Source organism: Gasterosteus aculeatus, chromosome 14, assembly GCF_964276395.1.
Source record: "Gasterosteus aculeatus chromosome 14, fGasAcu3.hap1.1, whole genome shotgun sequence".
Lineage (NCBI taxonomy): Eukaryota > Metazoa > Chordata > Actinopteri > Perciformes > Gasterosteidae > Gasterosteus > Gasterosteus aculeatus.
This window is the reverse complement of record NC_135702.1, coordinates 13,327,725-13,349,597: the sequence shown is the minus strand read 5'-3', so window position 1 is coordinate 13,349,597 and position 21,873 is coordinate 13,327,725. Positions and strand designations below refer to the sequence as shown.

Sequence of the window (21,873 nt, the reverse complement as noted above, 5' to 3'; positions counted from 1 at the left end):
TCCCTCCGTCTCTGCGTGTGTCGCAATCCGAGCATCCCCTTGCTTGGTTGACCTAGCCGTGTGCTTTTAGTGCGTGTGAGCGCATGTGAGCGTGCCCCTTCGCTCCGGTCCGTTGCTCTGCACTGCAATACCCTGCACAGTGATTAGAGAGGATAACGATGCTACAGAAGCATAGAGCCTGCAGACAGTTTCACTCTCACAGTAAGCACATTTAGCTCTCTGCCTACTGCACTCAGCATGTGTGTATATACATAGACACATATATGCATGTATGTATAGAAATATGTATAGGTGCAGGTTAGTGAGCAATGCTTTCTTGCACTGTTTGAGAAATATAAAACTTTTCATTTAACAACTCCTTGAATAGTCCTAAATTGGCAGAATGTTGATTTAAATCAGGAACTGGCTGATCAAATGAATACAAACGTAACAATTCACTGGTCTGAATCGGACATCGTTCTATAGCTTCATGTATAACGCTGACGTTTCCTTTCTAAATCATCCTTTAAGTGCTTTGCAGATTATTTTCTTTCACATTCGCTCACTCTGTTTAAGCACCGTAATTCTGCCTAAATACACCAGATGGTTTCAAGAACAATTCATTTTCAATTCATATTTGTTGACATTAAGTCTTTCAAACACAAAACGCTTGGCTGTCCCACTTGCTGCACAAGCCGTTTTTATTGAAAAGAGACGGGCTCATTTAATCTGAAGAATCCCGTTGATCCAATTGAGGATTGTGTTTGAGGACTTTCTGCTTTAGGGAGCTGGCATCATAAAATAGAACTACAGAAATGTAACGCTTCATTCGGACACGTCAGTAGAGGCTTTGAATTGAAATGAAAATAATGACCGTTGGTACATCTCAACTATGGTTGATGCTGAACGATATGCCTTTCATCAGATATGATACATCTACCAACGGAGTCTCAAGTTCAATCCTCCCGGGTTTAAATCACAATCAAAGCTTTTGTTGTCTTTTCAACTCATGGTCAGTTTTCAAACTGTTATTATTATTATTATTATTATTAGAGGTGTTAACCTTTACCTTTCAGCCAATCAGAAACTACTATTAACCCTGGTGACTTGACATATCAGCCTATGATGGCTGGAATGGCAGCATTGGGATGCAGGTTTCTGCAATTCTGTTCTTTTCAAATGGGATATTATCAGAGAGTGCAGCGTGCGCAAAAGCCATTGTCGACTCTTCCCAGTGCGTTTGTCTCTGAGGCTGCTTAACTTGAAACCCAGCTGAAAAGCACATTTCACCGTCTACTGCGGTGGCTTCATAGTGGCCTCACTCTGGCCGAGTGGCCATTGTGAATCTCTCCACTGTCCACTGAGTGGATTCAAACTGCGTCCTTCAGTACCCACCCGGTCCAATCACTTAATCTGTCAAATTGGCCGATTGCTGTATTGTGTGGTGATGATTGTTTATCCAAGCTGTGGGTCTGATGATTAAAGCCGGTCGGGTAATTAACAGGCTGTTCTCCACGTTAATGGCATTAGTCACCTTGGAGATAATCACAGCCATCAAGTGGAGAGATCCGCGGCCTCCTGTGTCCCTGATGGCCTCCTTAAACAAAGGACTGGCGCACATCCCACCGCCACTGCCAACGCTCTCAAGTTCTGCCCTTTCGGTTAGCTACAATAAGTGGAGGGACCTTATAACAAATGTGCAAGTGACACTGAGGAAGAATTTTTGGTGACTTGCGTTGCATATTTTTGCCATGTAGAGATGAGCAAGGTAAGATGAATTTTAAAAGTGTTGAGTAATTGCCGTAGCCGTATTTATAAAACTCCAGTGCGCGAATTTTAAATCTGTACAGGTTAAAAATCCCTAGTTGTTCTTTGGGCCACTTCGGCATCGGCCCCGAGCTCACACATGATTTACAACGACTCAATGGGCTGTGAAAGTCCAGCTAGGATCCAACTGGACATTCACAGCCCATTGAGTCTCACATTTAAATACTTCTTTGTTTGTCTAAGTAATGTCTTCCTTATGTTAATGGGAACAGCGTTCGCTTTGTCCGAAGGGACAACGGGGGACAGGCAACCCATCTTATGGGGGATCTAAATGAACCCAGTGAGCCTCAAGTTACGAAAAAGACAGATGCAGTCTTCTTCTTCCGGGTCTGATGTCATAAATTACCTGGCCATCGATCCCTGGGTGTCTGGGAGATTCGGAGGACCTTCTCCTCACATTCATCAGGCCTAGAGGCTGCAGCTGAGCCCGCTGGGAAACGCCTCAGACACACACTCCTCGTCTGAGTCCCGGAGGCACGGCTTGTTGCTTGGATACAACACATATTTGTATTTACTTGTTTGCGGTAATAGAACCTTGGCGACTGAGTTATACACCAATATGTTTTATCATTCTGGAATGCGTTGGAGGTTGGATTTTCTATTGGCTGAATTAGGGTTGCCAAGCATCTGCACATTTCTGCTACATTTTCTTATTTTCCAGCGGAAGTCAAACTCGTTTTGAAAATTGAGCATAATGCTCATTTGCTAGTTTTTGCTTGCCAGCTGTTACAATGTGAGATGTGGCTTTCCAATCATTCTTTTATAAATTTACTTAGGTGACATCATTTTAGGAGTTTAAAACATTCATTTAATGGAAAAACATTTTAAAAACATATTAAAAAGCTTTACAAGCTTTAACACCATGATATGGTTTAAAGTATGTTTCTGTGCACATATGACACGGTGAACAGCCAGAGCAAATCGCCGCTACTTGTGTTTAATTAATTTTATTTCCTGCTAATCCCCACAAATGAATTTGTTCCTGTTCCTTAACAAGAGTTTGGTAAAGAACATTTTTCTATCGCTAGGCTGCACCAGCGACCACCTAGGAATGAAACGTCGGGCGCCTCCCAGGCCATCCATGTAGATCATGATGAGATTTATTGCATGCTGTTGTGAGAACCAGCTCCCTCTGTTTTAAAAGTCCAAATGGAGATGGATCCGGTCATGCAAAGGTGAAGCCTGTCTTGTAAAAAACAGAAATACCAATAAACAAAAGTAGGAAGCGTGTGTGCGGCTTCTAAGACTTTAGAGGGAAAGCGCTTTATGGAATATTACTGTACCGCAGAGAATAACAATACTGAATGTCAGAAGAGTTTGAAAACTCAGGTCAGAATTAAGATGATAGTAGCGAACCGCCACACTTTAGGTTTAACTGCTGCACTCTTCTTTCTCTTTCATCTCTGCATCGGAGTCGTGTCTATAAACACACCTTTTCCCAGAGCAGATTTACACGGCTGCGTAACTCAGCGGTGAACTCTTACTCATCTCGATGGACCTTGTTTAGCTGTTTGCCGAGCGCTTCCAATTTCATACCGTCGCTCAAACTTAACTGCAGAGGAAGGTTCATTTTCACCCACAAAAACTACAAATACCTGTTGTATAAAATGGACAGGTACCAGCATAGTCAAAGGGGCTCGCAAATAAATTAATGTGCATCTCTTGTTTAGTATTTACATACAGTACCAGTCAAAAGTTTTTGACTGGTACTGTTTCTACCAAATTATCTGGAGAGTCCTTTGCATGCAGTGATGAGTGAGAAGGCGACCTCTCATTTTGAAATATTAAAATTCTGGAGAAACACAAAAGCTGCTTGCTAAACAAGACCGGCCGGTGGTTCATCTAACGGGAACCACGAGAGTCAACTAAATGTTTCACAAAACCACCCAATGTGCATTTTCCTAAAAGCCCAATCTGTCAACCTGCTGGTGGGACTCGGAAGAAAGATGTGCTGATTCCTACCCTATTCCTCCACGACCGGGTACAACATGTTGTGCAAAAACCATCAACAGGTCAACCCGCTAGTGTCGTAGAGGTCTGGTGATCACTGGTGATCACTCAGCGACACTCGGGCTCACCCTCTGGCGCCATGATTACCCACCAATCCATCCAGTAGTGGTTGAGGTATTGCAGTGTGGGCCAACCAACGAGACGCATCGCTTCATCTTATCTTTTATCCCACTTTTGTGTTTCATTTCCTTTCTTTTTCTAGTTGGCTTCAGGCTTCTCCGTTCTCACGGATGACCTAACGCGTAGCGTGCTGATTACACCGGGCTCTGCGCTACATGCAATTAGAGAGTGCACTTGTGCTTATTTACTTTTTTTCTCGAGTGGCCGGTGTAAAAGGTGAAGGTGGACTTGATTAAATGATGTAGTCCTGCTCTAAAAGCCGCTGTGTCTCTCTCCCTCCACAGTCTAATGCTCCGAGCTGATTTATCTCCTTTGTGATGGAGATTAGCGTACTCAACTTCCACATTTTAACATAAGCCACGCGGCCGTCGCCACCGCAGCAGTTCTGCTGAGGGTTACACCAGATTTAAATCTGTGGTCAATCCGCGCCCGCTTACAGGCTTCTAGGGGGTAATAGGATGGGGTTAACACATTTGCATTCTATTGCGATGCATTATTCATGGAGCGTCGTCTTCTCTAATTTGCAAGAGCAGGGCCTTTCCCCTCACTGTCTTAAACATCTGGGTGACCTGAAAGGACCCCGGGGGCTATTAATCCCCCCTCTGTGTCACCCCGGCACGTTCCACCTAAACATCCACTGACTCGGCACCGAGGGTTTTTAACAGCAAGAGCTCACACTTCCAAAAATTTGAATGAACCATTGAAGCATTTTTTTATTGGAAGCTCATCCAACATGTTTTTTTACGTTGTCTTGAGTGGTTTAAAATATTCAGTGGATATTGATTCTAATGAAGGGATTTTGATAGATGGATCGATTGGTTACATTGGAGATACTCGGCAGGCTGGCAGGGCGTCATTGGTTTTACACCTGTTGGTGACATGTGGGCCACAAAATGAAGGTCAAGATTATACATCGTCTCGTGTAGTATGCGATACTGTGACAACTCCCCCCCCCCCAGAAATATATAATTGTTACTTTTCTTTATCTGTGGTATTAGAAAAATAAATCTTTCAACATAAAACGGACCTTTGGGTTGACATTGTGTTTCCAACAGATTTATAATGTTGTAGTGAAAAAGAAAAGCTTCCTCCTTTAACTGCAGTTATGTCACAGTTAATCTGCAGCACATTAGAAAGTATAATGCAGCAATAGTCAAGGACGTAACAATTGGGTTTTTATTTATTTAGTGGAAAGAGAAGATAATACTTGTTTTTAACTCTCAATTAAATGTTATATATCTGCAGTCACTTCACTACTGCACCTCTAGGATAGATGGTCCTATTTGCTCTGTTAAAGTAGACTACTAAGGTTGTTTTTTTTTTCAAGAGTGTATATTCTTTTTTTCGGTTATTGTTGAGCAACTGCTAGCTTTTCCCACTGAGTGCGATATTACCCGGCTAGTGTACCGGACTTTTGCTGCTCCGTAGACACCTGGGCGTCTTGTTTGGAAAGCCTGAGTGCTGATCACCGCCATGAAGCATAAATCTCTGCTTACCAGGAAGCAATCACCACCCTGCCTGCGGCATCAATAACCAAACTTGGAGGTTTACGAGATCCATCACCTCCTCTACCTGCCGCGGAGCGTGTGTGTGTGTGTGTGTGTGTGTGTGGATCGTCAGCCTTTTCTTGTGGCCACGTGTGCTTGCTGTTGCTGCGGTCTCACCTGCTGAGAGCTCCCTTCCTGTTTTCGGAAGGTGTGGAAAGGTTGCCTGCGCGAGACACAACACGGGGGTATTGTGTGTGTGTGTGTGTGTGTGTGTGTGTGATATAGAGAGAGTGTGTAAGTGTGCTGGCTGCCTCACAGGTCCCAGACAGAATTCAGTCTCTTTCATTGACTCCAATTCTCTGACTGGCTGTCTGAGTATTTGATGATCTGTCTGACTCACCTCTGTGATGGTTAGAAATCCTTCTCTCCTCTTCTTTCCTATGATATCATCACCCCTCCTCCCTCTATCCTCTCCTCTTGCTTCCCTTCGTATCACCTCCCATCCTTCTTTTTCTCTTCTTTCCTCTACTGTCTAATCATCCACCCTCCTTTCACATTATGATCCTGGAATGATGCAGAAAGTAGGAGTATTGAATAAACTAGGAATTCATTCTCTACAAAGCAGATCTGAATTGTGCATCTCGCTAGCTATGCAAATGTGCCAGCAAGGTGGACGATATATGTTCTCAGCTGGGATCGAGGGGATGCGTCAGACATTTTGGACTCTTGAGAATTGTTCAGTTTTCTTTGTTTCTGTATTCGTCTCATGAGTGGACTTGTTGTGGCAGCGTCAGCCATCGCAGGAATACATCCGGGTTCCCCCAGTAAGGCGTGATTTCTTTTCTCTCGCTGCTCTTTATGTTTACCCATTGTGTCTTCATACGGTTTATCAAATCGCACGTGTTAAAAACAATTCGACACATACTACATACGCATGGCACCTTTGTGGGGTTTTGGACCAGGCACTGTCGTTTCATGTGCAAGGTGTCGCTGTGCGCCGCCGGACACAAAGCCCACAGCATTCATTGTTTTTTTGCATCCTGTGTGTGAATCAATATGAGGCAATCGGTTCTGAGATCAGCCCTGGAAGGGTTCCCGCTGTAGTCCCTCCGCCATCGAGTGCAGCTTCCGCCTCTTTTGCTATTTCCCCTTGCCATGTTCTCTCTCTCTGTGCTCTCCCTCGCGGCGTCTTTGACACCTGAGCTTCACTTTTGGCAAAAGAACCCGGCTTCCCCTCCTCGTTCCCCTGATCTTCCTCACCCACATTTCCTCAATTCTTTATTTAGACATTTTTTTTTTACTAGAAGGCTCCAATTTGTATCCACTGGGTTGGGAGCTTGCAGGAGCGTGTGCAGATAACGCGCCTTCCCTGAGGAACAAGGCGATATTCTGGGTGTGATATGGCGCGGTGGTGTGATTGAAGGGATTGTCAGGGATGTGACGGGTCTTTGTCACCCGACTCTTTACTCCCCTCTTTCTCCCTCCCGCTTCCGTCCCGGTTCCCGCACTCTCCCCTCTTCTCCCTCCCCCTCGAATACAACAAGCCTGCCTCTTTTAAGAGTTGTTTGCTCTCAACTGAGAAGTAAAAAAAAATCGGCGCCGTCGCTCCAGTGGAGCACACAAGGCACCTTGTTAGAAAAAAAAAAAAAAAAGATGCTGCTGCCACGTTAAAGCTGAGACCACAGGCGCTTTCTCGCTGTCTCTGTCTTTCCCTTTTCAACTCGCATCACATCTCCTCTTCATGCCGTGCTTTTCCCTCAGCCTAAAGGAACGTTTTATAATTCGTAAAAAGCCAGACTCAGTACACACATTCATAGGGGGGATCGGATGAATACTCTGCATTCTGCTCCCACCAAAAGGCCTTAAGAATTGCAATTTGAGCAGCCAGCGAGTAGAGGGGCTGACGCATTGGTAGTTCAAATGACATCCACTCAAAGCAAGAGGTAAACACTTGGCGCTCTATCACACGCAGGGACTTTTCTTTTCTGGTCTGTGCGGGAAGATGTTGTTATACAAAACACTAGATTGCTTTGCAGCCGTAAAAGCGATTGAGGCAACAGGTGCACGAAAACCAGAATCAATAATGTAATTCTCGAAAGGGAATAAAAACACCCGCAAGGCGTCTTCACTTGCAGTCAACTTTATTGCAATGTCTTTGTCCTAAAACCCCACTTGTGTGGAGGGTGGAGGGGGAGGGGGGGCGCTTCTTTTTTGTTTCTTGTAATAGCAACCTGGAGAAGTTCTGGAGTAATGAGATTTGATTTCTTTTTTTTCCAAGTCTTGCAACGGTGATCCAATCTGCTATCCCGGTTAAAAGGAGATGTTCTTAGTTGTATGCTCAGATAGACATTCAATATGGATCTTTTTTTTGTATAAAATGCATACTTGCCTATACAATTTTAACCTTTAAATTCAACAGCATTGTATTCACTTTAGTTCAGTCCATGTGGCTGAAATTGCTGTGCGGGTAAGATGCACTCGCCCCCCTGAGAGATGGAGGAATGCCCGTGCGTGTATCCCTGAGCATGTTGCACAGCACAGAGAGGTAATTCCAGAAGGGTTGTGCTGAGCCGAAGGAGATGACCGCCTCCTGTTTATTCCCAGGTGCCCTTGCGCCCTCCACTCTGCTGTGTTTTTCTTTCTTTCTTTCCCCATCAAGGCTCCCTGCCCCTATCCCGGCTCTCTCATCAGCAAACCTTTATTAGAATGTCATACACATCTCCTCCCGTACTGATCCCTATCTGCAGAGTCTCTCCCTTCCCTCCCCACATACCACTCTGGCAAATATTACCCTTTGATATGTGGGCTTGGAATACACTCCTCCTTTTTTTTTTTTCATCCACTGCATGTGAGGATCTGCAGTCACGATAACCCTCGCCGGCGAACTGCAAATGTCACTTGGGCTCGCCGACCAATGGCGTTCCCCGTGGTTGTCCAGGGGCGGGGCTCTTTTATGGGGGTACACACACCCACGGCTCTGGAGGGCCCCGTGCCGATGCGCTCACATGAATGAGAATGAGTCAGCGGGTGCTCTCAGGTGTGGCCCGGAGAGAACGCAACCGAAATGCCACTGAATAGCAGGGAGGCAAATCGGATGAACCTGTGCCTCTTCTTCCGCACTGGAAGCGGGACAACGAGTTGATTTTATTTTGCAGTTTTCTACCCTAGTGCAGAAGGCGGATGCAGAGGGGATGTCCCGTACGGTCAATCATTGCAACGGGAAACACGGTGGCTTATCAAGCAGCAATATGCGTTCAAATGAGACTTTTAGACCTGGAATACCCAAACACAATTGCCAAAGATGGAGCATGACTTTGCAAGACTGGATGCTGTCATACCACCAACAGGCGCGTCTGAATTTACATGAACGGTTACGTGTTCTTCTCACATTGGAAGATGGCAGACAGGTTTACGCTCATCGTTAATATTTCAACGGGCCTCAGGGTTCATCTGTGCGATGGAATATTTGAGGGGCCGAGACCGTCGACATCCGTGACCAGACAGCATTTATTATGCTGTTTTGTTATGAGTATTCTCGCCACCATTCTGCCTCCTTTTGGTTATCATATGCTTTGTTTGCAGGACTGGAAAATAGCCGATGATGAAAAAGCTGATATTGATCTCCAAATGGTTCGTTATAATGGCCGGGCCGTTGTATCTGTCAGTTGTTAGGTTCTTTTTATTGCATTTGCATATTACACGTATTGGTTTACTTTTTTTTTTAGATTGCAAATATGAACACGTTTTTACACCGAATGTCGTGTTGAACGTTGGGATTAAGAGAGGATGCTGTACTTGTTTTTTATTTTACTTTTGTTTTCTCATCCTATGCCCATTTGACATCATCTTATCTCCATTACTGAATACCCTGAAGTGATCGGCTCTTGTTCCCCGGGCTGGGCAAATAAATCGATATGTCAATATCTTCATACGAGACTAAGAAGTGTGTTCTTGTGCTGCTATTATAAGGCTGCCTTTAGGTGACATGAAAGTATATAGATGCGTGATTTTCTCCCTTGTTCTCTCTCATGAATATCACAACCAATTTTCAATCACTAAAAGGCCTTGACTCTGATTCTTAAAATCATTTCCGTTTCAGTCTGAGGTCAGGGACTCAACCGGGGTAGTTCTTAGCCGCTGGTCGCGTGTGTCTGTGCTCTGATGTCAGGAGACGAGCTCCACCTTATCTGGACCTAGGAGAGGCAGCCCATCAGCCCCGGGAGCCCAAATCAGCCCGCTGAGTAATCACACACACACGCCGGGAGAGGAGGAAGTGAAGAGCCTGCCAATCATCAACCAGGAAATGAAATACTTAACGCAAATGCTGAGGCCTTGATAGGGGACACCAAACAGACTGTAGGAACATGTTTCTCAGGGAAAACAGGCTGCGGGTTTAATCATGGCGTTACAACACGATAGCCGAGATTGAGCACGAGCGTGCGTTTACGTTTTTCTTTTTGTGTGTGTGTCTCCCCTCTTCTGTAGTTCCTGTGTCTGAAGAACATCCGGACGTTTCTCAAGGTGTGCCACGACAAGTTTGGCCTGCGCAACAGCGAGCTGTTCGACCCCTTTGACCTCTTCGACGTCAGGGACTTCGGCAAGGTGAGTTCAGACGCCTGACCCGGCGCTTGATCCGACACTGTGATCCGCTGAACAATTATGCAGCCCAAAGGCTACATTGTAACTGCTTAGAGACGCGTCGCTGCCCGTGTCCCTGATCACGCCTCGAAACAGCGGAACCGATGTCCTTCAGTTGCCAGATGAAGAAGGCAACATGCGGTGGTGTCGCCACGGTTTCGATGGGCCGACATACATGTGGCGCGTGTGTCTGTGTGTGCGCGGTGGAAGACTACTTGCGTGTGTGTGTGGGATCCTTTTGGGTTTAAAGACGGTTCAAAGTCAAATCTGTCATTTGCATTAATATCAGTAGGGAGCGATGAGACACTTCAGGGTCTGACATTTCATCACATGTCACAAAGTGACTGCATTTAAAACGTGACTCCGCTTTCCAGCTGATGTCTGTCTGTCAGTGTGTGTGTGTGTGTGTGTGTGTGTGTGTGTGTGTGTCGGCCCGGCAGCACATCTGGCTGACTCACTCGCACATCATATAAGCTGTGTGGAGGCATTTCATGTGGTATTTTAGTGTTTATTAAATGGGTATTCATAAGGCCAATTCACAAGGTATATAGACATCAGGAAGGAGACCTGGAGGCCCCTCTTAGGTGTCCTTAGCAGTTTCCTGCTTTTGGCCTGTGACTGACACACCGAGCAGGTAGCTGCAGGAGAGAAGACAGTCAGTTACTGTAAATGAATTGAGTGTTTGTCCGTGGCTGCAGACGGAAGAGTAGCACCATGTCATTGGATAGATGATCGTTTGTGGCGGCCTGTCAGCGACTGCTGTTTCCGCTGATGGAGGGAACTCGTAGAATGTGGAGGAAGTGAGAACTGAATGAACTGTATCAACACCGCCGCGTGATCAATCGCGGCGAGGGGGGGGGCGCGTTTGCGGAGAGCCATCCCCTCATTTATCTAACGCATCTAATTCGGCATTATCCACTCTCCCCCCGCTCCTGGCCGAGATGAGGGGGCCGCGAAGAAAGACGCATGGAGAAAAGATGAGAGAGGAGAAAAAGGAGACAAGGACTCAACTGGCAGGTTGTAGATAAACCGCGGGACGATGCCTGAGAGTCAATGAGCTTGCAGTGAACGGTATTAAAATCCAAGAGCAGTCAGAATCAATCACACCGGCTCTCCATATGTCAATTTGGAAATTGCTTTTGCATGGTGGCAGCGGCGGCGGACTTGTCTGGCCATTGATTTTCCATTAAGGCCAAACATCACATTATAATATATTGAATTGGGCAGATCCCTACTAATGTGGCATACATTTAAATAGTGAGAATGCCTCATAAAACGGAAGAGAAAAGCCGGCTGGTTCATGCCTCTCTCGTTCCTTTTTTCCTCTTTTTGTAGCTCGTGTCAATGAATGTGCTCCTTTCTCTTTTGTTACTTTGACTTTCTTTGTGTGCACATCGGAATGCACACAAAAGGAAGTCTAACCACCGTCATATACATCGCAGCGCGGTATCATTTGTCTATTCTTCCCATATTGTTGTTTTATCACTGCTTTGATTCCACCGTACACAAATGTGGGACATACTTCTATTTTTTTCTGCTATGGCTAAGAATCAAGCTCTTAGTGATAGTGTTTTGAAGATGAAGGACAAAAGCTGTTGTTTCTCCTAATGGTTTGCCACTTGTGAAGGGGATGACGAAGAAAGAATAATAGGAGAGCCGAGGAAAAGCAGCGGCTTCTAAAGTCAAAGGAAAGATGGAACGCAAACTGTGTCCCTCCTTTTAAAAACAAACCAAAGAGCCCAAACTGCGGATTTTCAATGTCCTCTGGAAGAGTGGAATTAGATGGTAGGACTTTAGGGGGAGGAGGTGCGATGGAGGGGTTCGATAGCAGCTGCCAACATTAATCAGCCTCCATGCACCTTTCATACCTCCACAGTGGCTGTCGGGGGCCCCGGGGTTCATCTCCCCCGGCCTCTGACCGCCATCCCTGCTTCTAATGATGCCTTTTCCCGGGTCACATGCAAAACCGGGGCTGGGGCCAAATGGTCTCCAGTGCTAAAAGGGGGAGAAAAAAAAAGTAATTACCCCTTTAAAACCCTCCCCTACCCGTTCCAGTGTTGAAACAGATGGAGCACATATCCCGCTAGATGTCCTCGACTGATTTTTATTCTCATTGCCCGTCAAGTCGTTCCAACCGGGGGGGGGGGTCACCCTGTGCCACACAACGCGGGCCAGGGCTCCCTTGTCGCCTCCTCTTAAACGCATGGGGGCGCTCCTCCTCACACCCTCACCCATCGCGAGGGATTCATTATGACATCATTAAACCAATGAAATACAGCGTATTGCAGTGGGCCCCAGAGGAGGCTTCTATTTAAACGCCTCCCTCCATCCGAGAACCCGGCCGCCTCGCTTCCTGCTCTCCCCCGACCCGTTTTAATTAGCCACCAAAGGAACATTGCTGTCATTTAAATGAACATGGCAATCAGTTTATTTGGCTGTTGCCATGATTAGCATAATTAGCTCGCACCTGTTAGCCATCCATCAACAGTTTGCTAATTTTCCGTCTGTGAGTGCCGAGCGGCGAAGGAAGGGAGACAGGAAGGAATGAACGAAGTACGTTTTTTTGCCGGATTCTTCGTCTTCATTTAATCAAGGCTATTTTTCGGAATGCAGACAGCGTTGCTCGCGTGAATTTCGAACGCACCTGAACAGGCTCTGGCTACCCGGGTCGGGGGCCATTGGAGCCCCCCGTGCGCGTCGACTTCACAGCACAGCGTCACGGAGAGTGGGTTTTATTTGTGCGCCTCTTCCGGATGGAACGGGTCCCCCGACTTGGGCGCATTGTTTGCATGAAACAGACGACTTGGAGGCTGGTTCCGCTGACAGTAGGCAGCACAGGTATTTATTCCTTCCACTCTGTAGCCAAAGTACCTCTTTACCAGACGTTTGATCCGCATCACGGCTCATCATCGGCGTACCTTATATCCAGCGCACCTCGGAACAGATGGGGAGTCGTAACCTGCGGGAGACGCACCAATCCCCTGATTTGATTTGCACTAACTGCTCCCATTTCTGCCGCTTTTCTTCCCTCCTCGCCGCCCCCATCCATCCCTTCCCCTTTCCTCCCTCTCCTGCCCTCGCCACTCATTCATCTCACAGCCGCTGTGCGAGTGTGTTGTGACAAGACTAAGGCCGCGGCGTGCCGAAGCCACCATTGTGTCAGGGCAGCGCGATTGCCGTTGGGGAGCAGCGTTTGATTACCCTCTCCCTCATCCGCTGACTCGGAATCCCGCGCACGCTGAACTCTGCTCTTTTCATTTCCGCCCCGCGCTAAAAATAGCGAGTTGCTTAGAATCCACGCCCAGCGCCGCTAACATCTGGAACGTGCCTCATGCGCCGTTGGGCCGGCCGGCCTGGATGCCGTTTACTGAAGTTGGAGTTAACCTCAGTCAGACGCGGTCAGCACGGCTCCGTGCTCACTTGATCTGTGGACATGTTGCATGCAGCAGCACATTGGACCGTTGCTGTCTGTGCTCGGTGTAAAAGATATGTACAGGGTTAAGCAGTCCAATATATTTTACTTGGCTGTGTTTCACTGATTATCTACCTTTTCTTTGTAATTTTCCTTGTGTTTTTGAAGTGTTATTTCGCCTCGGTGACAACGAGTTGGTGGTGAGCTACAAAGAGGTCGGTTTTGGTCGGTTCTGTTTAGAATTTTGGCTAAATATGCACCATTGTAAAGTCATGGCGAGTGGGCTGCTAACGGTCTCCTTTGGCTCATTCATTTTTCACCTTGGAAAAAGTGTGTGTCACTGTTTTGACAAGACAAATTACAAGGGCGACTGAACGATGGCCGTACACTGTGGATGATCACACGCTGGTATTGGTATTGATTCACACGCTGGTTATGGAATGACAAGAGTCAGAGCTGTGGATAAGGCAGAGACCCACGGCTGTCGGGCTCAGACGGGGGAGACTGCAGTAAGTGATGGAGGGAGGTTCAAGCGTCAGGCGGCCGAGGGCCCCTCTCTGGGGTTAGCTTGTCCCCTTCCATTAGTGGCCCCGTCCCCGGCAGCAGGTGTTCTAAAGGCCCGATTCCCCTTCCTATGTCGACCAGCGCTTTAAACCGGTTTATTGCAGAATGTGATGCTTCTGCCGTTTCAACTCTTATTTTAATGTTTTCACATCAGTATTTCCCCATGTGTTCGTCCGTGTTGCCTGAAACGAAAGACGGATTTTGCCAATTTGATGAGAAATTTAACATTCAGGGATAAAGACAAGTGTTTTAATATGTGTACCTCCGCTGACCAATACGCTGGGGAGGAACTTTCTACTTAATTAACTTTAGTTAAGAGTATTTCACATCTACACTCTGATTTTAGTTTTTTACCCAATATTCTTTATTCAAAATCCATGATGAGTTCATAAAATATGATGATCTATAGACTGAATTATCAAACAATTTCCCCCCACACTTATTGCACTGTGTTGTTATAATTTGGTATTACCACTTAAATAAAACATAGGTGTCTCCTCCACTGCTGCAGACCATGCCCCATGATCTCATGCAGTGCTCCCCAAAGAGATAATTTATCTCCATAACCTTCTCTGAAAACACAGCCTTGTGCCTCAGCAGGCAGTTTTGTGTCGTCTTCTTCTATGTTCTTTCTTCACACCCTGTCCATCAGGACCCCCCGACTGAATTTCTTTTACATAAAGCTTCCGAGACGCGATCAATAATTCATTTCAAATGCCACGGTGCTGATGATGACATGAATTATAAATGTGGAACTTCCTCTCCCTCCCTTGGACCCCCTTCCTTCCCTCCCTTCCACGCTCCCTCGTCCTCATTATCCCTGCAGCTCGTTACCGTGACATCCGGGGAAACAGGTGGTTGCCGAGCAATAGCTGGTTGTCCTGGGTTTCAGCCCCTAGTCTGTGCGTTGCTCACCGATGGTGACTGTTTTGGGGCGCGGGGGTTGGCACTTCACGTCCGCTAGGTGCCTGAATTCACACTTCCAGTGACAGCAGAGATGTGATGGAATCGGTGGTGGCATCTGGTCCTATTCTGCCCAAAGTGTCGGTGGTTTGCGTGACTAATGGGAAAGCTGGAGGTCCATATGACCCAGAATGCCACTCGGAGGGAAGCCAAGTGCCGTCTGGATTCCCTGCAGCTGTTCTTTGGCCAACTGCTTAATTTTGATTTTTTTGTCACACGTGAGTGTCCAATTCGTTGGAAGCACCCTACAGCCAAAGGGAGGGAACATGAGGGGTCGTGTTCTCGCAATGATACATTTCATAACCCATCAATTTGACTTAAAATATCACCATTTTTAGAAACTAGGTCTTGATTGCAAGGTTTGTGTGATGCATCATGCACCTTCCGTTGTCATCATGATAGGCACAGTGTAAAACATGCTAACATATAAGGAAGTTTGCCAAGCAGTGGTTCCATACATGGTCTGGAAAAGGTCTCATAATTATTATTATCAATATATTGTTTTAAATCAGTTCAAAGAAACGCATCTGTAATCAATAATGAATCCAACATCAGATAATAATTAATAAATAATAATAATATTTTTTAACTTTTTTAATATTTAATATTTTTAACTTTAACTTTATTCTCTTGTTTTATACTAACCCATAGCCTTATTCTACTAACCCATTGCATTAGCATTTCATTTTACTTTATTTTATTACTTGTGCACTGCTGTCTTGTTGTCTATTGTTACTGTCTACTGTCACGCACCAACCGCCAAGACAAATTCCTTGTCTGTTTGACATATTTTGGCAATAAATGTTTCCTGATTCCTGATGTCTCTTGGAGACATGGATGGGTCTCTTTGTTTTGGTAGCCCTTTCACCTCTCTCCAAGCATTACAATAGTGTAATATTTAATCCATCAGATTAAAAGCAAGAAGGGATGAGCTATAAAAAACATTTATTGACCGCTTTTTGTTTTGGGTGACAGTGAGCGTCACCGTGTGCCGCTGGACAAACTGATTCGCTTCGGCCAACAATCCGCACTCCTTTTGAAGTCTGTCATCACACTTTGACGTTTTCCCTGGCGACTGCCCCGAAAGGCTCCCGAGGTGCGATCACAACCCTGGATTGTGATCACTGGAGGGCGTGCCTCTGTCGTTGGGGGATGGTGGCGCTGCAGGACTAAAGCGTTGGGGTATAAATAGGAAGCGCCCCTGCTTAGCAGGAGTCGTTGGATTCCTTGCAGCCGGTGTGAGCTCTCATTATTTCTCCTCCCTCCGAGGACCCACAGGCACGACTTTGATGGACAGGTACATTCTCGGAGGAATCGCTGGCACGAATATTAAGAGGAAAAGGAGTTTGTCCTCAATCATAACTTCTTTTCATGACGGAGGGATTGTGTTGCTCACCCATGGAGCTGAAAGGCAAACCCACTTATCGTGCACACATTGGGATGTGTATTTCAGTGTACACTTTGGATTACGCAATAATATCCCATTTGCTCTCAAACTGCAGATCATTTCCAAAACATTAATCTGGGTTGTGCTGTAAACGCAAGATAAGCACATCGTAGACGATATTATTTTTCGGAGACATTTCGAACACAAAACGCAGAATGTCGAGGTAGCTTTGGCGGATCATCGGAATAAGCTGCCATAAAAAAAAGGAGGAAAAACATGATTGCATCATAAGAGTTTCCAAATAGTGACGTGTCACGTGAAAAGAATCCTCCCTGTTCGTTGACGTGGGAGTTTATCTGGCAAAATGCTGCAGTAGAAAAACACACGCAGATTGCACAGACCGCTCTCTAAATCATATTTATATATTTTTTGAGTGGCACGCTGTCAACATTGGTGTTAAGTGGAAAGAGCAACAGATTGGCAGCATTAGATGTCAGTTCTTTGCACCCTGCGACTGCCGTGTGTTCACTGGGGGTTTGGCTTTGACGACCATGTGTATAATGCTCCTCCTTGAAAATTTGAGTTAAACATTACTTCATCAATCACACTATACGTGGTGATTGTGTCTAGACTATGTAGTGTCTCCCCACTGGAATCCCACAACGTTAGAAGGTCTTCCAATCACGGGCACGCTTTCTTTTCCTTTATTTCCATGTGTTGTGTTCAGGGACTTAAGAGTTCTAATCTACCAACATAAGCTACCACGCTCTACCCTCACACATTACAATTAATATGGCGATGGCCTTTTAAGCTGCATGAATCGACCGCTAGCTGCAGAAACCATGAAGCTTATCTATCGTTGAACTTTGGACGACATAAACGCAGGATTATCACCTGCTCTGACCGGATGTGTCCGATTTACCTGACTGGAAGAGGAAATAACCAGTCAACCCATTTGGAACATTGACATCTCTGTCTATGCAAGCCATTAAATTTGTCATTGCTTTTTACACGGCCCAGGTCATCAACAGGAGGATAGTGTTAGATGACACACACACACACACGCTTCTCGGGACCATTAAGTTGCCGCCGGAGCCATTGCTCTCTGAATGGGCTGTAAAATGGAGATGAGACTGAATGGATGACACGGCCCCTCGTTACCCGCGGCGTTATAGGAAGTTTGTAGTAACGCGTTTGACTCGAGCCGATGGCGACGGATGGCGGCGAGACGCTCCGGCCCACTTACCTTCTCACAGACCCTATTCATCCACACGCCCCCCCACTGCTGTGCGGCTTTCCTCTGCCAGATTCTGCATCCCGCGATGCAGATATTCCCCTCACGGCTTCGTTTTCTCACCCTCTCCTCCCATCGCGCTCTCATCGCCAATCTGTTCTTCTCGCCCGACTTCCTGTTGGGCCTTTTGCTCACAGTGGCCTGCGTTCATCATTGCGCGTGGTAATTTGACACAGACGATAAAGAAAACAGATAGCAGCCGGCGCCCTTATTGCGCGGAGCTCGCCAGGTGTTACAAACGCCCCCCCCCTGCAGCGGACAGTAAACTGATGCCCTTCTCCATGCCTCTTTTCATTTATTTCCCTGCAGGTGGCTCACAGCAGGTAGTAATGATGCACAGCCCCATATGTGGCCAGTGGGGTGGACGTCTGATGTGTAGGTAAAGGTTAAACTTTCACCACTTAAGGGAATACGCTGAATATATTCTGTGTCTGTAGGACATTTAGATGGACAATGGTACCGATTGCTTGAGAGCCCAATTTGCAATATACAGAGAAATAGAAAAAAAAGGAACGTAGAAGAAGTTCAAAAAGATATCAAACATATTTTTCTAATAAAATAAATACTTTTACTTTATAAATAAAAAATATATATATTTACAAGAAAATTAAGAAAAAATGACAGCCAATCAAATAGGTCCTTCCTATAATAGGTTCTTCCAGGCTTTTTGTGAGTAATCAACAACATAGAATGAGCTTTTACTTTTGCCTGTACAATTGACCAAAGGCATGAGACAAAACAAACACAAACATCAAATACTCCATCGGGGTCTTTAATGTCAAATATATTTAACAAATTAGTGACAATAATTCACATATTCCCTCAGTTTACTTCTCTCTCCAACCATCTATGCTAACACGAACACCATTATTGGCTCATTACATCCACCAGTACATGCATTCATTCGCTTTTAATAGATTCGTATAACTCAGTTTACTCTAATCCATCAAGAAAAAGGACTCGACTTTTTGCTGCTGAAGTTGAAGAGTTGACAGTAAACACGGTGGGAGTGTGCTTTCAGTGACAGAATGAAGCACTATAACACTGTACCGGCCTCTGACTGCACACCGACACTTGACCACGTGTTTGAGAAGGAATGGGCGTAATCTGGAGGCAGCAAAAGCCCATTTCTGACATCCTCCGCCCCTGCAGGGCACGATACTCGTGTCCGGCGGCGTCCCTGTCTGCTTGCGTGAGCGGGTGCGCTCATCTTCGCCACCCCCCCCCTGCACTTTCTTCCGTCTCCCTCAGCTGCAATTACCGAGTGGCCGTAGCTACCTGCTCATCATGCCGGAGCCGGAGCCGGAGCCCGGCCCTGGACAAAGCAAACACGGCAGCTCCTGCCAGAAACTGCATTATGGAGATTAGGGTGAGAGATTGACAGAGAGGCAGAGGGAGGTGGTGGAGACAAGTTGAGGCTTCGGGGAAGGGAAAATTCGCTTGCTTCTGGACCCGCCCCCAGGAGGAAGGGGAGAGAAGGAGCAGGGATTAGGAGAGGAAAGGAAGAGGGAGAGACGGAGGCTAATCTTGCTCAGTCAGGTATTTGTATCGTCAGCCTGGCAGAGGTCTGGAGCAGTAATGAAACATCTGGGAAAAATAATCAACAAATATTGGGTGGACATCTGTCAAGCAAAAGAAAACCGAACATTCCCTTCTGGTGACAGGATCTGCTGCTTTTCTGTTTTTTTTTCCTTGTAAATTGATCATAATTTTGATTATCAATTAATTATCATATTTGGTTAAGAAAACATGAGATGGACCTTTTGAAAAATAATTTGACTCTACATAAACAATGTAAAGGAAACTTTTGTATTTCCGCCCTTATTTAAAGCCCAGTTTGGGTGGCGTGGTTACTCCGAAAGAGACCAAAGAGACTACACGAGTCTAAGAGGGACCGAGAGCGAGGTGAGAAGTGAGAGGACACACACAGAGGAACAATGAGCCAGAGGTTAAAGGCTAAAGCCGAGAGCGAAAACACTCCCAGACAAGAGATCAAGTGTTTGACAGGAGAGACAATGTAGGAACAAAGTTCTACAGGTGGGAAGAAAGAGACACGGACGGAAATAGACAAGCTGATGGCAGAAAAAGAAATTAAAGAGGAAAAAGAAAGATGAAAACACGCCCGAGGCCGCAATGGAGACAAAGAACAGACGAAGACAATGAAAAGAGTGACATCGACGGCAGCGGCGTGGGAGTGGGAGTTGGTTTGTTCTCATCGTTGTGATGAAGGACAGTGGCTGCCGTGCAGACTGGGGTGGGCAGATCACCGTCACACACCGTCACACCGAGTGCTGACGGTCAACAATCCCTGGAGCTGAGATGATGCACACGACTGATTGATTTTTAATCTTGTGATATACTGGATAGGGCTGCAGTTACCGACTTATTGTTATTTTACTGTCTTGTAGTATTTTTTTTTTTTACTCATGGTTTTAGCACCATAAATACTTTTTTGCTTGAAAGGATCCATGTATGGAACCACTGCTTGGCAAACATCCTACAACGATGTGCTACAGTACAAGTGCTTCATTAGGTGCGACCCTGCAGTCAGACCTTCACTGGTGCAGTGATGCTTGTTGCCTGTTTTTTCCTTCCTTTTCATACATACTTCCTCTTGGTAAGAGAAACATGCCTTGTTAAGTTTATCGCACAATCGCACCATGCAGCATATCGTGCTTAACGGTGCGCAACATTAAAGACCAAAGTCTAAAAGCCATCAGGCCACAGCTGCAACACTGCTGCAGTATGGGCTGGAGGGTTTTTAGACACCCAATTCACTCTGAATGCACACAGACACACACACACACAGTGGAGACCTTGTGGGCCCAGTCATGCTTCCCAGCACGGCTTAGAACAGTGCAGCCGTTGTGGGTGCGGCTGCAGCATTGTGCGGATGCAGAACATGCAGCTTGTCGTCACACTTGATCGCATTCATTCCAGACGGGTGGCTGCAGACCACCACTTAGCATAGTTCACTGCCAGTGAGTAAAGACACAGCCTCACTCAGAAAATTACAACACATTAGAGAAATGAAGCAAATATTGCTGCTTTTGCAGAAGTCCTCAACATTGTATTGATTGACAGATTGACAATTGTCGTTTGAATGAACATCAATTGCTAGTTGCCGTCAAAAAAATGTTTTATTTGACGTATGTAATTACGGGTATTCCATGATGCTTTTTGAGTCTGGTACATGCAGGTCTGATGGGGGGGAAAGAAACCAGGAACACTATCCATAGCATGAATGTTTAATGTGAAACGGAAACTAAGGGAAACTTTTAGTTTTTACACACACGTCCCTAGTAAGCAAGCTTGCTGCTGTGCGGCACAGTTCTGCTGGAGGCTCAATATATCACCTCCTCCTCCTGGCTTTTCCAATATCACTTGCTTCTTATTGTTTTCAGAAGGGTTTTCTGAGCTCATTTGGTGCTGAGTGGCATTTCAAACTTCCCTGCTCAGCGTTTTATTTTCTGTTTATTGTAGGATGTTGTGTGTGAAGTCTGGCTCCCATGAATGGAGATATATATATATATATATATATGCAGAACGCCTTATGGGCTTATGAGAGCCATTTCCTCTTTCTACCCGAGTGAAAGCAACCCTCCTATCGCAGTGCGGACACCAAGAGTCCAGAGAGCCAGTTGAGGAGGGGGGGGGGTTTGATATTGCTCATTAACACAGGGCTCACAAACAATGGCGCACACCGTAATCCGCATTTAGTTCCATCATCCACGTAGAAATAATCAGTCATGACGTCCCACATTCACTTTCTGACCTTTCATCGCTCCGACGGCTCTCCTTTTGACTCAGCCCCTCAGTTGCAGAGGACCCCATGTCTTTGGCCTGCAGTGTGGGTGTGTGACTCAAACGGCCAGGAAGGGGCTCTTTGTCCAGCGCACCTTTAGAGAGCGTAACCAGGAGCTGAATGATTTGCTACCCGACGCCACGCGGCAGTTTGCAACGGGAAGTTGAAAACAAAGCAGGGCTTGACAATGATGTTAAATACAAAATGTAATAACCACAACATAATGCGTAGCCTCTTCTAAACGATGTGGTGAGCTACCACCTTCTTTTCCTCCCTTAACTTGTCTACAGAACAGTGCAGATGCTGTTTAGCGTGATAACATTCGGAGTCGTCCCTTTAAAAACACGTTCACGCTCATAAACATTTTTCATCTGCCCCGAAAAGCAG

General features: G+C 46.0%; 1 protein-coding gene across 12 annotated transcripts in view; it reads left to right on the top strand.

Moving 5' to 3' along the window:
* Window positions 1-21,873, top strand: part of vav2 (vav 2 guanine nucleotide exchange factor) — a 160,181-nt gene that overhangs the window by 39,899 nt on the left and 98,409 nt on the right. For all 12 annotated transcript variants that reach the window (XR_013452554.1, XM_040198274.2, XM_078088241.1 and 9 more), the window contains exon 2: window positions 9,909-10,025. Coding sequence is in view for 11 of the 12 variants with exons in the window: in XM_040198274.2 (XP_040054208.1) it covers window positions 9,909-10,025 (117 nt within the window). In the remaining variant the exon portion in view is untranslated. The remainder of the gene's footprint in view (window positions 1-9,908; window positions 10,026-21,873) is intronic.